This window comes from Scomber scombrus, chromosome 10, assembly GCF_963691925.1.
Source record: "Scomber scombrus chromosome 10, fScoSco1.1, whole genome shotgun sequence".
Lineage (NCBI taxonomy): Eukaryota > Metazoa > Chordata > Actinopteri > Scombriformes > Scombridae > Scomber > Scomber scombrus.
The window spans coordinates 25,044,323-25,068,757 of NC_084979.1; the positions used below are offsets into that span (position 1 = coordinate 25,044,323).

General features: G+C 37.2%; 2 protein-coding genes across 4 annotated transcripts; both read right to left on the minus strand.

The window, feature by feature from the left end:
• Window positions 1–3,492: 3,492 nt before the first annotated feature.
• Window positions 3,493–8,146, minus strand: tuba5 (tubulin alpha 5; the record flags this gene model as incomplete). The annotated part of the gene is made up of 4 exons (XM_062427144.1): window positions 3,493–3,786; window positions 3,862–4,542; window positions 5,809–5,957; window positions 7,912–8,146. Coding segments are annotated over 4 exons (1,359 nt in total), but the record flags the coding sequence as incomplete, so codon positions are not given.
• A 5,833-nt stretch (window positions 8,147–13,979) lies between these two features.
• On the minus strand, window positions 13,980–24,246 carry LOC133988038 (kelch-like protein 12). 3 transcript variants are annotated; one of them, XM_062427565.1, is made up of 13 exons: window positions 23,985–24,246; window positions 23,775–23,888; window positions 20,880–21,106; window positions 20,410–20,563; window positions 20,013–20,230; window positions 18,759–18,908; window positions 18,526–18,640; window positions 18,337–18,443; window positions 18,053–18,248; window positions 17,763–17,921; window positions 17,566–17,664; window positions 17,271–17,457; window positions 13,980–14,994 (listed from the first exon to the last, which is right to left on the minus strand). In XM_062427565.1, the coding sequence occupies exons 2-13, from the start codon at window positions 23,830–23,832 to the stop codon at window positions 14,868–14,870; spliced, it is 1,797 nt and encodes a 598-aa protein (XP_062283549.1). In that variant the 5' UTR covers window positions 23,833–23,888; window positions 23,985–24,246; the 3' UTR covers window positions 13,980–14,867. The 3 variants fall into 3 exon arrangements, with proteins under 3 accessions (XP_062283549.1, XP_062283550.1, XP_062283548.1); XM_062427566.1 differs by lacking the exon at window positions 23,775–23,888; XM_062427564.1 differs by having other exon boundaries at window positions 23,775–24,246.
• Between the last annotated feature and the right edge of the window lie 189 nt (window positions 24,247–24,435).

Below are 24,435 nucleotides of genomic sequence, written 5' to 3' on the forward strand. Positions count from 1 at the left end.
CAGTAAATTTAAACATTTCAGGAGTCGAAATGAATTGTGTGTGTGTGTATGTGTGGGTTTGTGTAATAATGTGGACTGTCATAGGCTACTTTTGGGGACTTTAGACCAATTAGTTGAGGATGGGAAAGCAAGTAGTGTTGATGGTTAGGTTTGGGTAAGTCTACAGGAAATGAATGTATGTCAATGCAATGTCCCCAAAAGTCTCTCTCTGTCTCTCTCTTTCTGTGTGTGTGTAGCTAGTGAAAAATAATTTATTAAAATGTAAACCTGGGTGAAAGTAGACAGCACTGCAGGACATAATTAATATTTTTTATTATTATATTGGATGTTATTAGATAAAGATGAATGTTTATTAAGAGAAACAAATCAAGTTTATGACTTCTCGAAAAATTGTGATTCATTTATGAAGTGTTTAGTTTAATGTCCTGTCGAAATGATGACAGGTTTATGTATTTGACCTATTCAATGAGATTAGTTGGTTAGTTTGTTGTGTATTTGTGAATTAGAAGAGTTATTTATTATTAAATTCCCAGTGAAGTTTACTGTTTACTTTTGCATTAATGTCATTCTATACAATAAAGTTTATTAATGGTAATCGGCCCCACAACCCAAAAACATTCAGTTTACTGTCATGTAAGACTAAGTTAAACAGAAAATATTCACATTTAAGAAGCTGTTATCACAGAATTTGGAAATTGGACAATTAATTGATTATCAAAATAGTTGACAATTAATTTCACAGTTGGCAACTAATCAGTTAATTGACTAATTGTTGCAGCTCTACAATCTGGCACTTGACTTAGCCTCATTTATTGTCAAATTAATGATGATAATGGGGGATTTCTTGGTGTCCCCAATGTGCAGCCATTGGTTTTACTTGTATGATGCTACATCTAACATCTCATAGACATACATTAGAACTGAAACTAATCATTAATTACATTATTTACTAATTGATTGGTTGTTTGGTCAATACAAAAATTCAGAAAAACCAAAAGAGTTCATCATAGAAGACTGAAGGAACCAGAAAATATGTTTAGGAAGCTGGAACAAGCCAATTTTAAGGTTTTTTTTCTTTTAAAATGACCTGAGATGATTAATCGATTATCAAAATAGTTGGTGATTTATTTTATCATTGCAGCTTTAAAATACATCACACTTGGTATTAGGTTATTGTCAGAGAGTAGGCTTTATGGGATGAGTTTGGCTGGGATTGTGATGTACTTCCTGATCCTAAACCTCAATATTTAAACATTTAATTAGCATCCTTACTTCATTTTAAATAGTTCATGGTTAATAAACAAACTGCACCAACGTTTTCATATGAAGTAAGGAAGCTGGCTATCATAATAAAGCCTGCTCCATAATTTACAGTTTATAATCTATGAAAATAGTCCTTCACCATGCAGTGTAACGATCTTTGACGGGGGTTTTTTGTAGAGCGATAACTACTTGTGTTTATCCGTGAATAAAACCACAGATGATATTTTGCATAATGCAGTACAGTGACAGTAAAATGAAACCTATAGCACAATGTGGGTCTTTGTGAACTATCTTATGTTTACACTTATCGCGGATGAATACGTATTCAGGTGACACCTTTCACGGCCGCCGGGACTCCTTGTTTAAATAGGCAGCGTGGGCAGCTGCTCGTAAAGGTTTTATAACTGAACGCTGCTGATTAATCAGGAGCACCTGTTACCTGTGTCTGTGCACACACTTCACATCCAAGACTGGTTCATTTAGATTAGTTAACTCACTTCAGATCATAATTCATCCACTGAGTGTAATATATATGTATCTTTAAAGGCTAAGTTAATGATGCAAATCCATCAGTGAGTAGTTTAATGACTTATCTCAAACAAATGAACATTATATGAAAAAATGTATTATATGAATGAATGAATGAATGAATGAATAGCTTTATATCTATCCATCCATCCATCTATCCATCTATTATGACAGTCATACTATCTATCTATCTATCTATCTATCTATCTATCTATCTATCTATCTATCTATCTATCTATCTATCTATCTATCTATCTATCTATTCATCCATCCATCGGAAGCAGTGCCTTCCATGATTATGATAGTAAAACTCTCTGCTTCAAGAATCCATCCATCCATCCATCCATCTATCTATAATTAGCAGGACCAACGCCTTCCATAACTATGACAGTCGTATTGTCGAAATGAAAAAAGCTGCATCTGTTCAAATAATAATAATCTATCTATCTATCTATCTATCTATCTATCTATCTATCTATCTATCTATCTATCTATCTATCTATCTATCTATCTATCTATCTATCTATCTATCTACACTGGTTTTACTTTCTGTATCCTCTCTTTCACTAATAGTTCTTCTCTAGAACTGACCAAACCAGTTTTTGGCATTTCACAAGTATTCAACAGCTACTGTGTTTGTTGACTTGACAGGAAATCAGACTCAGACTTACTCTCATTTATTTGAGGTGATACGACAATAAAAATATTTAATGCTGCGTGGGTTGTTTTGTTTTTTGCAGCGGATATCTCGACATGTCCTGATAAGAAGAGCAAAGGTGCGACTGACAACATTAACAATGCCTATGTCTGTTCAAGTGCACGCATGATAATGAGCCAGCATACAGGCTCTGAAACTGAAAGCAGCTACGAATGTGCAATAAAGATGTCATCCAGACATGTTTTAAAATATGTAGAAATACCCAGCTTTGAATCTTTTTTTCCCACAACAAAAAACGTTCAATTATCTAGTTAAAAATTCTTAAAATGACATTTACTTCTTCTCCCTCATTGAAAAAACCCCCAACATAATCTATGAATATTTTAAGTTTAACTGCTGGACCAAAGACGTTTCATCCTCCACTAAATTCTACATCCTCAGTGTTTGTGCACTGGAGGCTTCAAGTTTCTACATCACATTATATAACTTGTACACTGAACCAGAATTGCTCCAAATTAGTTGTCACAAGTCATGGTTGCAAATACACACCTTAAACTGAAACTTTCTGTGACCACAGAGAAACTTTCCACTTTCAACAGATGAATGTGAAAACAGCCCTCTAGTGTTTGCACAGTGAAGCTAAAAAAAGGCAAAACAACAAGCATTCGAGTGGAAGGGGACTTTAATTTTATTATTTACACCTGTGACACTTCCTTCCGTGACATGTCAAACATGTTTACCCTTGATAAAGATTTAATTGTACCTAGTTATTTATGATTAGTATACTTGCATGTTTGTCTTGAGGTAATTGTTTGTGCTTGTAGGACACAGAATATTCCAAAACAAGCTTTATTTCACAGATTCAAATACAATAGATATGGATATGACATCTGATACAAAATGATCATTATCTCTGACGTGAGATGATGATAATGATTAAAAAAAACATTTAAGAGAGAAAGATAATCACTTTGGTTAAGAAGAAGATACAAAGTACAGCTATGAAATCATTACTGACTCGGTACATGTGGCCTCACAAAATTTCAGTATTCTTCGTCCTCGTTTTCAGAATCGTAGGGCATGTCACCCAGCTCCTCGTAGTCCTTTTCAAGACAGGCCAGGTCCTCTCTGGCCTCTGCAAACTCTCCCTCCTCCATGCCTTCACCCACGTACCAGTGGATGAAGGCACGTTTAGCGTACATGAGGTCAAACTTGTGATCGAGACGAGACCAGGCCTCAGCGATGGCGGTGGTGTTGCTCAGCATGCACACGGCCCTCTGCACTTTGGCCAGGTCTCCACCGGGAACTGCAGTCGGACGCTGATAATTGATGCCTACCTGTAGAGACAAAGACAACGATCAGAAAGATAAAGCAGCTCAAATTTCACCTCTTACCCTCATAATGTCACTCACCTTGAAGCCAGTTGGGCACCAGTCGACAAACTGAATGGAGCGTCTTGTCTTTATGCTCGCGATGGCAGCATTGACATCCTTTGGGATGACGTCACCTCTGTACAGCATGCAGCAGGCCATGTACTTGCCGTGACGAGGATCACACTTGACCATCTGATTGGTCGGCTCAAAGCAGGCGCTTGTGATCTCAGACACGGTCAGCTGCTCATGGTAAGCCTTCTCAGCGGAGATGATGGGCGAGTAGGTCACCAGAGGGAAGTGGATACGTGGGAACGGGACCAGGTTGGTCTGGAACTCCATCAGATCAACATTAAGGGCGCCATCGAAACGAAGGGAGGCAGTGATCGAGGAGACAATCTGACCAATCAATCTGTTGAGGTTGATGTAGCCAGGACTCTCGATATCCATGTTACGTTGACATATGTCATAGATGGCCTCGTTGTCTACCATGAAGGCACAGTCGGAGTGCTCTAAGGTGGTGTGGGTGGTCAGGATGGCGTTGTAGGGCTCCACCACAGCAGTGGACACATGTGGAGCTGGGTAAACGGCGAACTCCAACTTGGATTTCTTGCCATAGTCGACAGAGAGACGCTCCATCAGCAGGGAGGTGAAGCCAGAGCCGGTTCCTCCTCCGAAACTGTGGAAGACGAGGAAACCCTGCAGGCCTGTGCACTGGTCCGTCTGGTGAGGGGGACAGAAGGACAAGTTGGTCTCCAGTGAGTGTAAAAACTTCACTTAGGAACAATATTAGACAAAAAAGCTTTCAACCACATCTGATGGTCTTCATCAGTGGATAGAGTTTGCTCAGTTGTAATCATGTGACCTACAATGGGGGCAGGGTATAACATCTGTCTTTCATTAAGGATGGTCTTTATCAGTGATGATGATAGCTGAACAATGGTTGGACATGACACAGTAAGTAGACCTTCTGGCAAGGGTTTTTTTTATTTCAGAAGTTAAGAACGAACTTTCATACTCATGTTTTCCACACTTTGAGTTTCACTATGAATGAAAAGTGTGGGACAAATAAAATATATCCACTACTATTATTATCATTGTTATTATTACATGTTTGTGAACTTCAATCACAGGGCTAAAGTGGTTCAAAAAGCCACAGTGAACAGTGATGGAAGAAGTATTGACATATTTAAAATAAGCAATACAGTATGAATACAATACAATACTGTATTAGAAATATAGGACATACTCCATTGTAAGTAAAAGTCGTGCATTACAAATCTTTGACTTAAGTAGAAGTTCTGATGTTTTGGTTGTAATCAAAGCAGAATCAAAGAAGATCAAATCAAAGGAGATTTAATGTGTTTTTTCCATCCTGATCAACAAAAAAATACCCCTTAAATGTCAAAGTGAAAAGAGATAACTGCAAAGCCATCTAAATCATTTACAAATATAAAAAATATATAAAACATATAATCTGTTTTGCAGGTAAAAGATCTTGTTGAGAACCACTGGACTAAACTAGCTAACTGTATATAAAGTAGTGTAAACTAGCTCCACCTCCAGCAGCTACAGCAGTAACATGCTGCTCTAACACTGATGCTTCACTATTAATAATCTAATGATGTCATATATATATATCAGTCGGAGGGATGACATTAGTAGTTTCACTTTAATATTTGAAGTAAAAAAGACTGAATCCCAAATTTAGAGCATAAAATAAATGTGGTCTGCTGACGTAAGAGATGTGAGTTTGTAAAATAAGACTGTGATTATTGTAAGAGCATCATTATTCCTACAAATAATCTAGATTAGGAAAAATGTCATATTAGAAATAATAGCGGACATGTTTTTTCTTTTTGTTGTTTTTTGTGGTTATTTCTGTAAAGGGCACACTGACCTTTGTTCATACAAAAACAATTAATGAATCAGGAAAATTCACTGTAATCTGCAGTAATTTGTCCATCAGCTTTTATCATTATTACTGACCATTTTGCGGACACGCTCCATGACTGCATCAATGATTTCTTTTCCCACAGTATAATGGCCACGGGCATAGTTGTTGGCTGCATCCTCCTTTCCAGAGATCAGCTGCTCCGGGTGGAAGAGCTCTTTGTACTTTCCAACCCTCACTTCATCTGAGGAGAAAGATTTGATCCAGGACATTCATATAAACCACAACTTCACTTAAATAGACAAACCAGATTGCTGCTAAATGTGAATGTTTTCCACTAAAAGCATACAAGTGTGCAGTTTATCATCGTAACTGTCACATCATCTCCAAGCTTTTAATCCCAGTAATGTTTTAAATTCGTCACGATCTGAACATAAAGACACCAAACAACAAAGATACCATACAACCATATTAGGCTGGCTTTTTGAGAACTGTTTATAAAGTGATGGATATTATTTCTAGATCAATATTTTCCATTTACTGTTATGGTGAAGCCATAAAAAACAGGGTTTTGAATTTTAATGTTTCTCTCCACATGTGATGACGTACGGAGCCTCAAAACAGATAAAATGTTATCAGACAAGTGAAAACTATAACTGAAAAATATATAATACAAGACTCACATAGTCTCATTATCATAATAGCATTAGGAAAATGGAACATGTTGCTTGGGAAAAACAGGAAATACATACATTTTTTAATGTGTTTCCCCCAAAAAATAGGAAAAACAAACAAAAAAATGAAAAAAACTAGTGAAAGATAAAAAGAAGGGTAAAATAAATCATATTTATTATTAATCATTTCCTTCTACACCCCATTTCCATTATTGGTAACTATTTAAATTTAAACCAATGTGAAGCACTATTATTTCCAGTTTAGCAGTACAGTATGTACCGATATATACACACACAGGCTCAAGGGAACAAAATAATAAGGAAGTAACAATATGGGAACTAATGAATAATTTATATTGCTGTTATTTTTAAATAACAGGTACCTATTCATTCAACATTGCACCTTTATTATAATTTAATAGCTTTTCTGGTGTATGCATGTATGTATGTATGTATGTATGTATGTATGTATGTATGTATGTATGTATGGTGTCTGCTTGATCTTTATGCATATTTCACTCGGTGACTCAGTCATGGTCTGCTACTCGCTGCTATTGTGCTGATGGATGTAACCAGTATCATTAGATGATGCTCGCTCTCTCTCTCTTTTTTATTTTCCTATATCAGTCTGTGCTTTTTGGTTTCTGTTTAAATTTGTACTTCTTGGGATTTTTATCCTTTTATTAGTTTTCATTTCTCTTGAAAAGAAAAGTCAATAAAAACCTAGATAATAATAGTAATAAAATAAAACAGTTGGACATTCATGATGATTACATACTGCACAGTAACAGCACATAAAATCAGTGGTACTTTAGATGGAAACTCTTGCTTTTCAGGTCAGCTGTATTTTAGGGCTACATCTAATGATTAGTTAAATTGTATTTTAATTGTATTATATTTCATTATTTTCATTTATGATTTTTCAGTTATTTTCTGAATTAATCAATTAGTGGTTTCATCTATTAAAAAACAAACAAAAAAGTGAAACATGTTGATCTCTGTTTCCAAAAGCCTAAAACGCAACCTAAAATCTCATGTTTTAACCCGACTGACAGTCCACAACCCAAAGAAACCAGAAAAAGTCTAAAGTATATATTATTTTTTATAACTCTTATAACTCCTTACTCCAAATATTATTCCCTTGCACCTACAGAACATGTGTGTATTGAACTGTGGGGTTGACAAATAGTATTGTATATCATATATTCTTGACTTGACAAAAACAAAAACATTTTTGTTGAAGTTTGAAGCTTTTTAAGCATATATTTAAAGGTCATATTGGAAACTAAAATCAATCCTATATTTCACTTCAGTAAATGTTAGCCAGTGCTGAATAAAAGGTAAAAGGAGTCAGCGCTGGTCTTGTTGCCTGGATACCCGTGTTTGCCTCTGCAGTAACCTGCATGACCCGTGTGGATGGAGATGCACTCACACATGAGGTCACACACATTATGATGATGGGAGCTGTAATAAAAGAAAAAAACGGAGGTAAGGAGGGTAAAAAATAAACATGTGGCTGCTCACCAACCACTGTGGGCTCCAGGTCGACGTATAAGGCTCGGGGAACATGACGCCCAGAGCTCCCAGTGTTGAAGAAAGTGTTGAACGGGTCTTCACGAGAGTTCGGTTCTGCAGGATCGTCCAGGAAGACCCCGTCAGGACCGACACCGTGCTCGAGACAGAATAGCTCCCAGCAGGCGTTACCTGTCTGCACACCTGCCTGACCCACATGGATGGAGATACACTCTCTCTGCACAGAGCAACAGTACAGATGGAAGTTAAGTTAAAGATGTCTGTCAGAGTTCATTACAGTAACAGCATCAAGTATCATAGTAAATATAACAGCCCTGTGGTAGTTTTTAATCAACATTTTTAATACCCAAAAACTGGGCCAGAAGAACACTCAACAAACAATAATCCTGTGCCATACTCTTGACCGCTGCTTTTATTTATTCTATTCAATTCTATTTATTTTATTTAAGTGCAATGCCCTCCACATTATGCTATCATAGCTACGTCTCTTCTTTAAAAAATAGCCTACTATGTCATCTTTTTAGCTGTGTGTGTGTCTTGTTTTTATTTGGTTGTCATGTTTTTATTTGTCTTTAAAGCACAAATGGAGTGGCACCTGTAATCTCATTATATGTCAAATATAAAGATGTCAATAAAGCTTTCTATTCTATTCAATGATTTACAACCATTTGTTTGAGATGTAAACCTCCAAATAATGAACAAGGTGCTTCTTTAAAATATGGTTTTGTTAGAAATATATATTTTTGCAATCCATGAATAATATCCACTAACCCTAACCCTAACCCTACATCTGACATCTACAATTTGAAACTGCTGTTGAAGTAAATGTCATGGATGTGTATTTCAAACAGAAGAGCGCACAGCTATGGAAGCAGACAAAGGCCAGAAGGATTTAATTAATATATAAATATATATTAAAACATTTGTTTTAATATTTATTGTTGAAATGTTAATACCACTGAATTTATAGCACTGGAATATTTCACTTTGAAAAACATCTATGACATTTGTGTGGTTTGAACTTCAAGTTTCAAGTTAAAAAACTTGATTTGAAGTTTTTGTTTTTAGGGTTAAAAAAATTCATACAGAAAAATTAAATGTCCTTTATTATACCTAAATATTATGACTAAATTTAGTGAGTGAAATTCTGATAATAAATGTCAAGTCAGGTCATTAAAAGTAGCTCAAATTGAATTGGTGAAATTCATACACCGAGATGATACATGCAAACTTGAATCTGAATGAAATATATCAAATATCTCTCCTATCAGGTTACGTTTTGTCAGTCAAATGATGTTACGAGCACATCATGTCAAAGTTTTTTTAACAGAACATACATTTATTTACCAAATGAATGCGTTAACTGAATGTTTAAAGTATGGGATGTGGAAATCAATGGTGTTTATGATGCCAGAGTGAAGAGAGTGTGTGTAAGTGTTGTAAGAATGCATGAAAGCAAAGTAAATGAAATGAAACCAACATAACCTAATCAAAAGGGGCGTCCGAGGGAAAGAGGAGAGAGCTGGAGCAGAGTCTCAGAGAGAAAAAGAGAGCTGTGCTGCATCCAGGCGAAAGGTAAACTGGGAACGCCCTCAGATGTTTGATCGCCTGCAGCGAGCTGACAGAGAGCAAACACGAGATGACACCAGGGGTCATCACATGATCCAAGAAAGAGAAGTTCAACCTGACACACTTAAAATTTTCATAAATTTGTGAACTTAGAAAAAGAGTCAAAATTTTAAATTTGCACCACTTGAAATTTGAAAGAGTTTAATTCATACCATATACATTCAGACTGTTTTTAAAGTAAACCATTGCATTGCTGGGCCTATAAATTCAGTGGTAGTTACATTTTTAACATAAGTATTAAGTAGTGATTAAATCTCATAATTATGTTGATTTGTGTGTAAAAATTCAAACTATTATATTAAATAAAACCTCAGCCTTTCTGTGCTTCCATACACAGCAGCTCGGAATGCAAAGCAACAAGGTCCTATTGATACGCGGCATTGTTTGTTGTAGTCATGTGCTCCTTTTCCAGTTGTTTAGTGTAAATAATGTCAAAGCAGTGCAGGCTTCACGCCAACACTCAACTGTTGCATTTTTCCAAGTATTTGCAGCAGTCGTGTTTCAACATGCTTAGAATTTCAGCTTTTGTTTCCCAGGAGGAAGAACTTCCCCCAAGATGATTTTCTGCTGTTGAGTGACATTTGTGAGACGTGATTGGACTAAAGTTTGGAATATGAATACAGATTTTTTTTAGAGTAATAAAACTCTCTTGCTTCTTATAATAAATCAAGCGGACAGGTTAATTATGTTCAGGTTCATTCAGGCTGGAGGTTAAACTTTCAGCTCCTCTTGTTGGTTACTTACCATAAACGGCTCGTCAATTATTATTACTGAACATTCACGAGACTATTAACACTAAATGCAAAAAGGAACATGAAGACATCATTCGAAAGACATGCATGTTAACACAAAGAGCTGCATCTTTCATGTAAAATGCATGTAATGTGCAATATTGGATATGATAATTTCTTACCGTAAAGATTTTCATTGCACAAATCATATAACCAAGTGTATGAGTTAATGTTGAGCTTAAAATTACATAATGTCTCGGCTCACATCAGTTTTTTACCATGAGATTTTCTTACCATGTTGCTCCAGATGATAGAAGAAGTTGGTTTTATGAGAGACTGTGAGTAGTTGGTCCGTCAGTGCAGCTCCGGACAGACAGACGTGTAATGCCTCTGCAGTGTCCTGGGACGGTAACGTGTCTCCAGACGCTCTTTATACCTGCAGACGGACTCAGAAGGCTGTATGTTAATGACTGAGGAGGGTGTAAAGTGCACCAAGGAGAGGGGAGGGATGATGACTTTTTTTACTCCCACGTGAAACTACCCCTCCCTCAGTGTTGTGTTGTATTAGACACATTTTTCTTGTTTTTACTGGCAGAATTTTGACAGAAAACTTGACAAATTTCAAATTTTGTCGTCTTTCACATTAATTTTACACTAACTGTCCAACTGATTATCAATCAGCATCTTACAGTGGTGCCATGAGTAACTTATTCAGAAAGTAAGAAAACTAAGTAAGTAGGAAAAGTGCAACAGTGAGTCTTGTTTTATTTAGTCCTCTACACACGATGGTGATTAATCATCTTTTCATCAAATTACAAAACCCTGAAATAATCTGGCGTGCAGGTGTTTCAAACTGGGAACGGTTGTTTGACATGTTTAAGTTTTCTAACTTTGTCTCAAAGTAAAGGATTATATTATTAGTATATCTGATTTCTCCAATATCATACATAAGGCCTACATGTTTTTAATTTACTGTGATGAGAAGCAACTAAGTACAAAGTAACTGAGTATAATTTGAGGCACTTGTACTTTAAGTATTTTTCCTTTTAATGTTGCAACTTATTTCTACTTCACCACCTTTCAGAGGCACATATTGTACTTTTTCCTCCACTACATTTATTTGACTGCAATAGTTGTTGCTGATTTATACTTTGAATATAAAACATATGCAATATAAAACAAAATGCACTGTTACAAAATGAAGTATCAGTTTGAAACAGCTTCCCCAAAACCAGCAACAGCATTAAAATACAGCACTGCTCACACATTAATGCAGAATAATCCAATAATATATGATAACAACACTCACAGGGGTGAGTAAGACTTTACATGCAAGACTTCTAACAGAGTATTTTTATAGTTGTACTTTTACTTAAGTAAATGTTTTGAAAACGTCCTCAACCACAAGTGATTTATGAATGTTGTTGGAGACGTGAAAGTTGGAACATTTAATTGTGAAGATTATTTGAATCGGTTTTCTTTATTTTCTTCATCTTTTTGTACAATTTTTTGAATTTGTTTATGCAGCATATACAGCAATTACTACTAATAATAACTACTACTCAAGACCTGCATTAAAAAAAAGATAAATGTACAAAAGTGTAATTGGCAAATGTACTTGAAGTATATCAAAAGTCAAAGTACTCAGTGAGAATGATTTTTTTTATATTTAAGTATGTTGTTGGATTATTGTTACTGATGCATTTGAATGTTGCAGGTTGTAGCTAATTTAAAAGTTTATTTGCTGTAGTTTATAATAATGCATTGTGTATTTTCCAGCACTGACATAAAGTTTAGAGGACTTGAAGGACAGAAAAAAAACATACTGAAGAAAATAATTTGTATTTGTAGTTTAACTGCAATAAAAAAATATTTTAAAGTTTTAAATCAGATAAAAAGTAAAAGAGTTGTTCTCCTAATTGAACAGTGTTTTATTTTCCTAATGCGCCTTTAATTGTTTAAAATTGTACATGAAATCACAAGCAATGGTAAAACTTGTTTATTCAGAAACGTTTTATGATTTGGTGAAAATCCAAAATTATCTGGCTGCCGGTCTTAATGGTGCATTTATCAAAACAATCACACTGACAGATGTAATTACCCTTCATTGTTATACATACTCTCTTACTGGTCGAAGGAAATCATTTCTCAGGAAACAGAGGTGTGACAGTGAGATTGCCCAATCCAAAAGACGGAGCTTCTTTAATCAAAACATATTTGCAGATAACTTTCCAGTATGGTGAGTTTTTCTGCCAACATATTAAGTCTGGTGAACATCAGTTAATCTTTTAATAGAAACAATTTGGATTGTTTTCAGCAGTTTTTTCCAGTCATCAGATCAGTCATAGGTTTTCTTCAGAAATGTTGACATAAGTTGACTCCTTGAAAATCTATTAAGTAGACAAGTAGAGAGTGTTGAGAGTGAAGATCTTCCTTTTTTAATATTTTATCTAAATATCAACACAGCCTTCACGTCCCGAGAGGTTTGGAGAGTGAAATCAAGAGTTTGGTGGTGTGAAGACATCTGAATTTAGTCTTTAAGTGTTTCCTCATGTTTAAACGGAGGCGTTAAAGCCCTTCCATCAGTCAAAGACGCTGTTTTTGCTTCTTGTTATTTTAGTCGGATGTTTGAGCTTTAGCAGTGCAGAATGATGTTTATGCAAAGTTTGATGATAAACGGCTGTTTTCACATTCGTCTGAAGAGGAAACTTTCTCTGTGTTTAAAGTTCCTCTCCAGACATATTTTAACCCTTTCATACTGCTCATATTAAGGCATTTCACAGTTATTAACTCATAATTTATATCTCTATACGTGATTTCGTAACCACAAATCATTCGTGACTAACCTCATCAGTCATTAATAAATTTGTGATTAATCCTTGATGAATCTTTCAGAGAGCAGAGAGTGTATTATTATTTTTTTTTTTTTTTTTAAATATATGAATCAAACACTCAACAAAAATGTGTATCTGCTGCACAGAAACATTTTTAGACAGGTGAAATATTTCTAATTTTGTATATTCTCGGTCACATTAGGATAAGTAATCTAATGTCTGGCTAAAAAAATTTTAAGGTGTTTTTTTTTCCTTCTCTAAAATGTAAAAAAAAAGGTCAAATTAGACCCTGAACAGTATGTAAGGGTTAAAATGACATCATCTTCAAGTCTTGGTGTTTCTGCACTAAGTCCACTAAGCGGACTAAGCGTCCAGCAAATTTCCACATCACACTTGTGTAGGTTGAATATTGGACCAGAATTGGCTCAAAACCAGTTTTGATGTGACAAAATCTTGCTCAAAGACACACTCCTTAAAGTCAGATTAAAGGTGAGCACAGAGAAACTTTCCCTCTTCAGCAGATGAATTTAAAACTGGTGTCTAGTGTCCAACCATGCACGGTGATACAACTGAAGTAACAGGAACTGAAACGTGTTTTTTTTTAGTGAGGGTGTATAACTGAACACGATTTTATAACATCACAACTAATTTGGAGTCAATTGTGGTCCAAAGTTCAATTTCTGCGAGTGTGATGTGATAACTGGAAGCCAGTCATAGTTTGGTGAATGTGAGACATCGAACTGCTTCGAGTGGCTTGCTGGTACGTCAAATTTGCTCGGTGGATGTGAACGATGAGTTTTCTTCAGCAGAGATAACGATGACTCAGCAGTCGACTCGTGAGATGACGCACCACAGAGAAAAAGTGTTAGTTCTTAGTGTGTTTATTCACTTCTCAGGCAACAGTGATGGCAGGACTGTTTGTGTCCTACATGTACATGTCAAACTTAAAAGCTGAGGAAAAATAAAATAAAAATCACATGCACCTCATATTTATTACTTAGTGATTCTTCAATTTTGCCACATTGAGGGACAAAATAATCAGACGTACAGTTCAGTCATTTTCTAAATCAATATTAATCTCTAAATATATAATCTGAGAGCAACAATAAGTAAATAAACCTTTCGTAATAAAGTGATTTGAATGTAAATGCACTGTTGACAGGAAGAATTACAAAAAAAGGGGCTGAATTACTGACCCATTAATGACCTCGCAAATGCAACATGAGTACACTCGATAACAAGCTAACGCAACAACCATCAAAAGTCAAACGTGAGGCAACATGAATGTTCACTGTTCGATGTAGGCCAAAGTCATAAGGCATATAGCAGCAACTGGAGTCTCAATCTGCTCCATCTTCTCCTTCTTCTTGTTTTTCTTGTGATGAGTAGAAATATATTGCACTTTGAAGACAAACTGAAAAAATAATCTCACAGGTAACGACAGCAACAAGGACCACCGAAGAGAGAGAGAGAGAGGGAGAGAGAGTCATGCAAGTGTCGATGGGCTGCACGGGAGAAGAAGTCGACCGGGTCGAAGCTGAATCTCTGTTGCACAGTCCAAATGGTGACGTGTTAACCGTCCAGCGGAGGAGGAGGCCCAAACTGCTGCATTCAACAGGTTGTTTTAGGAGAGTTCCTTATTTGCATACAGGCGAACAAACAAACATCTCCCTTTGTCGCATTCTTTCCACAAAGTCTAGCTGCCTGTCCTCTTTGCTGCTTTTCCTCTCGTGGTTCTCGTTCTTGGCAACAATCACTTTTCTCGTAGGACGCAGACGCCCGCGTCGCACCGCTGCGTCGCCATGGAGGTAACGACCTCCCACGAGTCGATGACGGGATCGTAACATTCAATACTGCTGAGGAGAGAGTTCCCATCATATCTAGAAAGAGATATGAGACAAAACAGAGAGGAACTGAAAGTTTTAACCACAACATAAAAAAGGCACTGCACCTAGCTGTAACATGGAGCTGAATGTAATACAGAACAAGGTATTACAGCGGGATGTGCTTGCTGCAGCATGTTCAATCAAAACCTAATTCAGATGTTGAAAGCACTGTGGTCAAGTCTCACGATACAGCTGTCTTTTGTGTGTTTGCACTGCAGAGACATGAAGAACATCTCAATTACTACATCTGAACTCCAGGTAACAAGAAAAAGGAAAAAGAAAAAAAGGAAGATAAAGTGGTAATTTAACATAATCAAACAGATACATTACCTTGGATGGTGTTATAATTCACTGGTAGATTATCTCTGCAGCTCATTTAACTCTTAATTTATCCCACTATAAGAAAGTCTGTTTGACAGATTTGTGTTAAAGTGGAGATGCTTCACCAAAACCTTTTAATTATTCCATTACATCTGGAAACTTGTAATGTCGGTTTTGATAAACATTAAAAGCATTCTTTCAGTTTAATGTGTAAAATGTAAAACAGATTCAGAATGAAAAGCACTTTTTTAATATCATCCTTTATATCAAGATCTAAAAAAAAAAAAAAAGGTTATTCAATAGAACTAATAAGGATTGTAATTAAGTTAGGCTGTGTTGGTGTTGGTGTGTTTCTTTGTGAGAATAAATTGGGACAGGTAAAAATTTTTCGACGGACGACCCTGCGTTTATTAAGCTGGACTGGCTCTCAAACAAATGAGCAGTATTGATGTTAATCTGCCAGAAGGGACTTGTTTGCAGGTGTTTCGCTTTCACTTTTAACTGTAGCCTTTGAAGTATTTTATTTGGTGCAACCCTTGAAATCCTATAAAATCCTTTAAACACCAACTTTTAAATTTATGTTCGCCTCCATTTACAAGACAATTATGGAGTTAAGGATGCTGTAATCTTTCTTCTTCTCTTTAATATCCATAAAGAGGTTTTTCTGTATCGAGGCTACTTTAAGAAATGAGGAACAAAGTCCACAGTCCTTGTTTCAATGTCAGACTAAATTTTAAGGTTTCAGTGGTTTGGAGTTACAATAAATTGACTGTCTGCTATAATTACAGGCATTTCAGCACGAAGTTCCCTTTTTGTGTTTCCCTGAATGGTGTTTCCTTGCTGAGCCGTGGGATACGCCCTGTTAGTTTGAATGAGGATACCACAGACTGCTGAGGGTCCACATTAGCTTGAATTAACCTTAAAAAGCATTTTTATACAAAACATAGACCGTGGATTTTGTGCCTCATTTCTTACCGTGAAGCTCTACGAGGATATCACTTCATGACCGGTGTGAAGAAGAAGAGCGATTAGAACCAGTTCAAATGATGTGTTGTATGAACTTGTTGGTAATCAAACGTGTTTATAGTTGCTCCAGTGGCCACATCTGAAGCCAAAATATTTCCTCTGCCATCCTGCTTGTTTGACGTCAACTGGAGCCGAAGTCTGCACAGTAGAGTCGGCCTGTGAGACGATGGCCCACTCACGACCCATCTGCTAACATGGAGGGGGGTGGGATTTATGAGCTGCAGCCAGCCACCAGGGGGCGACTGAGACATTTTGGCTTCACTTTTGGGGAGCTGTAATGATGTCCATATTTATTTACAGACGTGGTTTAAAAACAGGGATCCTGCAAGGTGTTTATAGTGTTGCACGTGAAGGGTGACAGAGATAGATGTGTCAAGACGGGGAAAAAACAGGCTTGAGATAGAAGATTAACCCGTGCAAACTTTCTCATCTCTGCATAAAGTGAAGTGGGTGTGGATGTTTGATTGTCAGTTTCGGAAAATTGCTGCCCCCGCCTCTAATCCGATATCGGAAAGCAGCTCTGACAGAGTAAACACCAGCCGTCAGCCTCTGAGTAGTCTACTAGTAGAAAGTTGAACCTATCCTTTAAAGGGAGAATGAGTAAGATTTTCCTAAAAAAACTACCTATAGACTTTTAATCCATCTCAATCGTCAGTATCTGCAGAGACCCTGCCCTCTGCCTGTATTTTCTTATTATGCTGTGTTGCTACGTGTCAACCTTTGAGCAGTGGGTGTGTAGCCCCCTCCGGCAATAACAGCCTCCTGGGTGTGAGGGTGGGAAATAAAAATGCAGCGACCTCTTTGTAGCAAGCACTTCTTTTGTCACTGAGTTGGGGAGGAGTGGCAAGCTTTGAATGTTTTGTTTAAACTGTCTTTACCGCTGTCACAGAAAGCAGGAGGGACATTAGGACACTCTTTCTTACCCGGCGATGGCGTAGAGACGTCCTCGGAGAACAGTCGCTCCTACGTAACATCGAGGAGTAGTCATACTGGCTACAGTGGTCCAATAGTCTGTTCTGATGTTGTATACTTCAACAGAATCGAGGTGCGAAACACCATCAAAGCCTCCTACTACGTAGATGTGGTCGTTGAGTAAAGCCACACCAGCCCCTGAAACAGTATAAAGGTTTCAGGTGAACAGAACCACACACTGTTAGCTGTAATAACCCCTAACCCTCACCCCAACTTCATTTGGTTTTCCTAACCTGGAGAACCTACCTGACCGCTTGGTGGCCATGGGTGTGACACTTGTCCAGTGGCCTGTGTGAGGGTCATACCGCTCCACTGAGTTCAGTATGTTCAGTCCGTCGTATCCACCTGTGAGGAAACATCAAAGAAATGCCTGTGTTTTCTCATTGTCACCTCAAGTGTTAAAGCTAAAGAAGATTGAAAGGTTTTGGATTATATGTCTGTACCTAAACAGTATATAAGTCCACTGGCCACCACCAGCCCCGCCCCTTCTCTTGCTGTCTGCATGTCTCCCAGCATGCTCCACTGGTCGATGTTTGGGTCGTATCGCTCCATGCTGGTATGGCGCCGGCTGCCGTCGAAGCCACCGGCAACATAAATCATGTCTGTCGAGAGTGAATACAGAAAAAAATGTAAACTTAACTGACATTGTTTATTTTTCTGAGAGAGAGAGGTAACAATTCTCAGTGAAAAAACAGTAAAGGTGTGAGTCATCTGGCAGAGAAACCCCCCTCACCTCCGAGTGTTGTGGCCCCAGCGAGGCCACGACGCACATTCATGGTGGCGACGGTGTACCAGACACCGTCCTCGTCCGCCGTGTAGTCCAGGCACTCCACGGAGCTGAGCCTCGACCGACCGTCGTAACCTCCGATCACATAAACCCGATCGTGAAGTGACACTGTGGCGACGTAACGCCGTTTCCGTGCAATGTTCTGTAAAAAAACATTAGTCCTACATTAGTCAAATCCGCTGGGATTAAAAAAAACCAACACAAAACTCTTTGATGTCTTAAACACCTACAGGAAGAAAGCTCCATTCTTGTGTTTTCGGATCATATTTTTCAACTATGTCTATTGGTGATTGTTGGCTTCCGAACCCTCCTATAACCAGCAGGACTTCTTTGGCACCTGAAAAAAAAGAACCTTCTTTATTACCCAAAATAGTGTGAATTACAAAGTATGTAAATAAATATAAAGACAGGATTCTCACCTAATCTGGCTTGTGTGCGTGGGCCTTGCATTTCACTCCTCAGCTCCGGTCTTAAGTGGAATTTCTTGGCCTCGTCAACAAGGTCTCGACATGGCAGGCTACACCGAATGAGGGGCTAAAACGTGTCAAAACTTGCTTAATTACAATGGTGACTATGACGAAAGCTTCAGTAGATAATCCTTCATTGGAAGCTTAAGAGTGTTATTAAAGAAGGACCTGTTGTCTCGGCTCACCTCAGCATCAATGACATCTGTAATGTAGCGGGGGGTCAGCAGCGGCATCCGAACAAACTCGAGCATGTCTGGCAAATAGGGCTCTCTTTCTTTTCGGTTGTGTTTGACCCAGTTCAACACTGCTTCAAATACCGGCTCTTCCGAGTCCACCTGCATACAGACAGCACAGAAGAACAAGTAAGTCCACTCGTTAATTAAGCAATTAGCTGATAACTGCAATTAAAAATGCTCCAAAATATTAATTAATGACTGAAACTCTCCATTTATGACTTTTAATTATTACTATTAATTGTTCATTGACTGTAATTATTTCTGTAACTATCAGCCATCACCGAACTGAACATTGTGTCTCGAACTGTATTGAGAATCATTTTACTACAACATAACTCAATGTGCAATACTGCTTTTAAATGTTTTTTTAATATATTTATTGATTTGGGATGATTGTGTACGTGTGTGTGTTTGTGTATTACTGTTTATTTTAAATTTTCTATATTCAGGGCACGGCACAGCATAGCAAATTTCATTGTAATTCTTGTGCAATGACAATAAAGTCTATTCTATTCTATTCTAACTACAAAGAGACGTTGAGCAACAGAAAAGTCCGCCAGAGAAAAAGCAAGCCACAAAATTTACACCCCGAATTCCTCACACGAGAAAGACGACACCAAAAAGAACAGTTTTACTGAAGGCAAATTATCCGTGTCTGTGATTTACATGTGTAGTCTAGTTTTATTTTACAAACACAACAAAAATGACAGGAAGAATCTTTTGAGTGAATTGATGATCTATAAATCATCATGTGATAATAACTGTGTTTTCACAACGCAAGGCATGTGGTTGGGAACAGGAATTTCCTGGGCACAAAGACTTAAATCAGTTTTTCTTCTCTGCAATTTCATTGTCAGCCCCCTCCACAGTAGTGAGCGGTACTGGGGGGGCCCACTCACTGAGATTACAGCAGGTTGCTACTTGCTTTTCTCTTTCATTATTCAGGGGATTGAAAGACAATATGAAAGCTGTGAAAGTCAAGCACAGTTCACACTGTGCACGTCAAGCCATTTTTTTCATCTGCAGTTATAAAGATGTACTGAACAGCAGATATGTCATTAATATAACAGACTGGTTTCAAGTGTTTCAAATAACAAATGTAATTATCCGTAGTATTCAGCAACAACACATCAAGCAGCCTTCATAGTGCGTGTGATGATAACATCGAAAAGCTCAGTGCCTCAAGTCATCCAGTGCTCTTACCTGGATTTCATCACATTTTATAAGCTTTTCGACTTCTGTCTGGCTGAGCAGCATGAACTCCTCATGCTGGACCACCTCGGAGAAATGTTTCTGGGAAAAGAGCTCGGCAGCCTGCATCAGGTCAAGGCAATTGTGAGTTTCGGCAAAGTCCCGAATACCCAGACAGTTGGTGGGATCAAGCTGACTCTCCAAAAAGTCACAGCATGCTCTTTTTACCCCTGAGGAAAAACAAAAATACATTTATATACACACACACAAGTATCATTCAAATTCTGACAAATCCCGATAGACTCCCCAGTCACTCATCAAAGCGGCGCCTTGCTGTGTGTGTACTCACAGCGATATTGGCTGGCTTAAGCACACACATTTCAATTTTAGGTACAGCCGGCACTCCTACCTTTGAGCTGAAGCAAGCACGCTGCAGGGAGCAGTTCTTGTACGTTCTCCACTGTAACTAACACAGTCTCGGTGTAGACAAAATCCAACAGGATCTCCATAGTCGATGCTGTGAGCCCCTGGATATCGACAAAAGATTTTCCCTTTTCTGCAAGCTGCAGAGGCACAAAAACAGAAATTATCAAGTGTAAATATGAGCAACATATAATTAAGGGATGTCTTATGAGCATCGAGCATTATATTGTTGCAATTCTCATAATCATGTTGCATGAAGCTCAACTGTGTGAATTTTAGTAAAATCTAAAATTTCTCGTAAAGAGGCCAAAAAAAGTAGATAATAAGCATCATATCAGGTATGTAACTGGGGCATCTTAGATATCCCTAATTCTCTAAATTCAACATATAGATGCACAGAAGTCATCTTGCTCCTTTAACAGTGAGGTCTCAGTAAATAAACATTTTCAGAGTTACCTCGCTGGTGAACATGGCACAAAAGTAGTCACTGCAGGCAGCCAAGACGATCCGGTGAGCTGGAAAATCTGTGTTCTCCACCCTCAGTGTGATATCGCAGAGTGTGTTGCTCTTGCGTAGTGAGTTCATCGCGTTAAGGATGGATTTGGCATGAGAGTTGGTCATGATGTCTTTGGGAGCCATGCTGCCTTGAGAATCTCTCAAGGATCTCAAACCGCTCCAGGAATCTAAAAAAGAAAAAGAAAAAAGACATGATTGTTAAAAGATGACATTCAGAATATTTTTCACACACTTTGCATACAAGTCATGCAGCACTTACTGGAAGTGTGAGTGTTTGTGTATTTACTGTGTGTGTGTGTGTGCACAGCATGGGCGTGTAATGTGTGAAAGACACAGCTGATGCATATTTGATGATTTGATCTACAGCTGCAACTATACAGTATAATTAATTCCAACAATTTTGATCATCAACTAATCATTTGGAGTCATTTCTTAAGAAAACAAATTCTCTGATATCTTCTGTAATAAAGTGAATTTCTTTGGGTTGTGGACACTCAGTTGGTTGGGACATTTGAGGATGTCATCTTAAGATGTAGGAAACACATTTCACAATTTTCTGACATTTTAAAGACCAAACAACTTGTTAATTAATCAAGAACAAAATCGTCTGATTAAACGATAATGTAAATAATCATATAAACCAAATAAACTTTTGGGTATTTTTAGTAATACGTTTTTTAGTTTTTTCCATCGGATAGTCAGAGATGTTTTTCTATGTGATGTTACGTGTGGCTGCAGTAAACTGAGCAATTTCCTGTGAAGGATTAATAACGTACCTATCTAAGGTTTATCGCCAAGTACATTTCCGCATAAAATCTGCCTTGGTGTTGAAGTGCATGACATTTTACAATAAATTAAGATAAAAACTATTTAAGTGAGAGCAGCTGACACAGGTTTTACATTAAGAAGAATAAAATAAAATGTACAAAATATTGAACAGGAATGTGCAAATGTTCATAGTGTAAACAGTATATAAAGAGTGCAATTACTACTATTACTACTACTACTACTACTACTACTACTACTTATAATAATAATACTACAAGTTAAGTCAACGTAAGGAGCCTAATCAATAATGAAAATATAAGATTATGAGATTTTACGTTAACATAACGAAATGTAACAGAGTGAAACAGAATTTTTCAGCATACACGATTATGTTTTTCACTGCTGATACTTGAGTCTGTAAACTTTGCATGCTGGCCATATTACGTTAAAAATATAATAATATTACCCATGATTGATACCCAAGCTGTTCTGTAATTAAATGGACAAACTGTTAAAATTGAGTTAATGCAGAGTGACTGACAGTTGTACATTCACAAAAAGTGAAACTCAAAGTCAAGGTACAACCGATACTGGATTTTTGGGGCCGATGCCAATACCGATATTAGGGAGGAAAAAAATTCTCACATCGATATATTGGCCGATAATCTTATATATACAGAATATATACAGAAACGTGGTTACCAAACACTTGTGTCAAAGATATGTGATGGAGGCCATGATATTTTACAGTTTAAGAATAAACTTAATTGTTATAAAACGCCTTCACTGGGAATTTAATATGTATATATTAAACTTGAATTAGGAAAAAAGATTAAATATACATAAAATGGAGCCTATATATCTTTAAAAAACAGCACATATCAGACAGCATAAACACGGATACCGATGTATCTGAGATAGGCTAATATCGGCTGATAATATATTGGTTGGGCTCTACTTGAAAAGTAAAAATTACCAAATCAGCAGAGTAAAAATACTCCACCGCGAGGAAAAGTCCTGCATGACAAAACCTACTTAAGTAAAAGTACACAAGTATTATGAGCTTGGTGTAGTTAAAGTATTACAGTAAAAGTATTGGTTTGGTGCCTCTGACTGATATATTATTATATATGACATCATTAGATTATTAATACTGAAGCATCAGTGAGTAAGCAGCATCGCTGACACTTGAATCTGTAAACTTGACACCTGAATGCAGGTCTTGTACTTCTGATGGGGGTGTTTACATGGTTTGCTGTTGTGGTGCCTAATATATTACAAGACTTTTCAATAAAGACTATGTCAGATATATTCTAAGTGAGAGGCGATATAGGTTTAAATTTTAAGTATATAAACTACTAATAATATTAATAATACGTAATAATAATAACAAAGTTAAATCAACGTAAGGCGCAAAAACAATGTACAAATGTAAGATTAATAGATTTTATGTTAATATAACCAAATTGAAAAAGGTTGAAATAGTGGTTCTCTTCAGCTATACACAATTATATTTTCACTGCTGACACATAAAGGCTGTAAACTTGACACCTGAATGCAGGTCTCGTACTTCTGATTGGGGGTTATTGCATTGTTTGCTGTTGTGGTGACTAACATATTGCAAGAATTTACAATAAAAAACTAAAGATATATTCTAAGTGAAAGGCGCTGATATAGGTTTACATTTTAAATTGAGGATAATTAAATGATATCTACAAAATATTGAACCAGAATGTGCAAATGTTCATAGTGTAAAGAGTAAATAAAGAGTGCATATACTACTACTACTACTACTAATAATAATAATAAAGATACAAGTTGAGTCAATGTAAGGCGCCAAAACAATGTATAAATGTTAAATTGGCAGATTTTATGTTAATATAACCAAATTTTACACACTGAAATAGTGTTTTTCGTCAACATGCACAATTATGTTCTCACTGCTGACACTTGAGCCTGTACATTTGACAACTGATGAATGAAGGTCTTGTACCCCTGATGAGGGTGGGGGGTGTTATTTTTGCATTATTATTTTGCATTGTGAAGCAGCTTTAAAGCTTAACTTACCGTTAAAAGATCTGAACACTTTTTCCACCACTGGGAGGCAGTAACTATAGCTACACATCAGCTAGCAGCCAACGACAGCTGTGCGCTATAAAAACGCCAACGCTAGACAACAAACTCAGAAAAATAACAAGACAACAAGTGAGCGACAACACAGGAAGCGACACACACGCACAAACACACAGGAATTTATCAAGAATTTGTACATAATACCTGTGTCGCTGTGTGATAAAGCTGAGTCAAAACGTCTGGCTAAGTTGCTCTGCTAGCTTAAAAAAAAAACAAAAAAAAAAAAACCCCAGAGTGTCTTGTCCCAGCTCTGGAGAAAGAAAACTAACAGCTAATCCATGACGACCTCTGCCAGATCATAGAGGACACCTATGTCTAGGCTCTCAAATGAGTGTCATATTATTCCCTTTTTCCCTGTTTTGTTAAAGGCAGCTGTAATATCTCGTTGACTATAAACTGCAGCAGGTCACAGAGAGACTCCACAGATTGCACGTAAACACACCGTTACGTCAGGGTACGTGCGCGCTCGGCCGGACGTGGAAACAACATTACTTCCGCGCGTTCGTGTTTTTTATTTATATTTGCACAGGGGCGGATGAGGTTTTTAGGGCCCTCAGGCTTCATTTTCACCCCTTTTTCTTGAACTGGAATTGTT

Excerpts from the sequence above, each read along its gene's own strand:
- LOC133988038 (XM_062427565.1), bottom strand. The coding sequence starts at position 23,832 with ATGTGTAGCTATAGTTACTGCCTCCCAGTGGTGGAAAAAGTGTTCAGA. Across the intron at positions 18,641-18,758 it reads CAGATGTCATTGATGCTGAG|CCCCTCATTCGGTGTAGCCT; the intron begins GTGAGCCGAGAC and ends GACACGTTTTAG. Across the intron at positions 14,995-17,270 it reads CGTCTCTACGCCATCGCCGG|ATATGATGGGAACTCTCTCC; the intron begins GTAAGAAAGAGT and ends ATCTCTTTCTAG.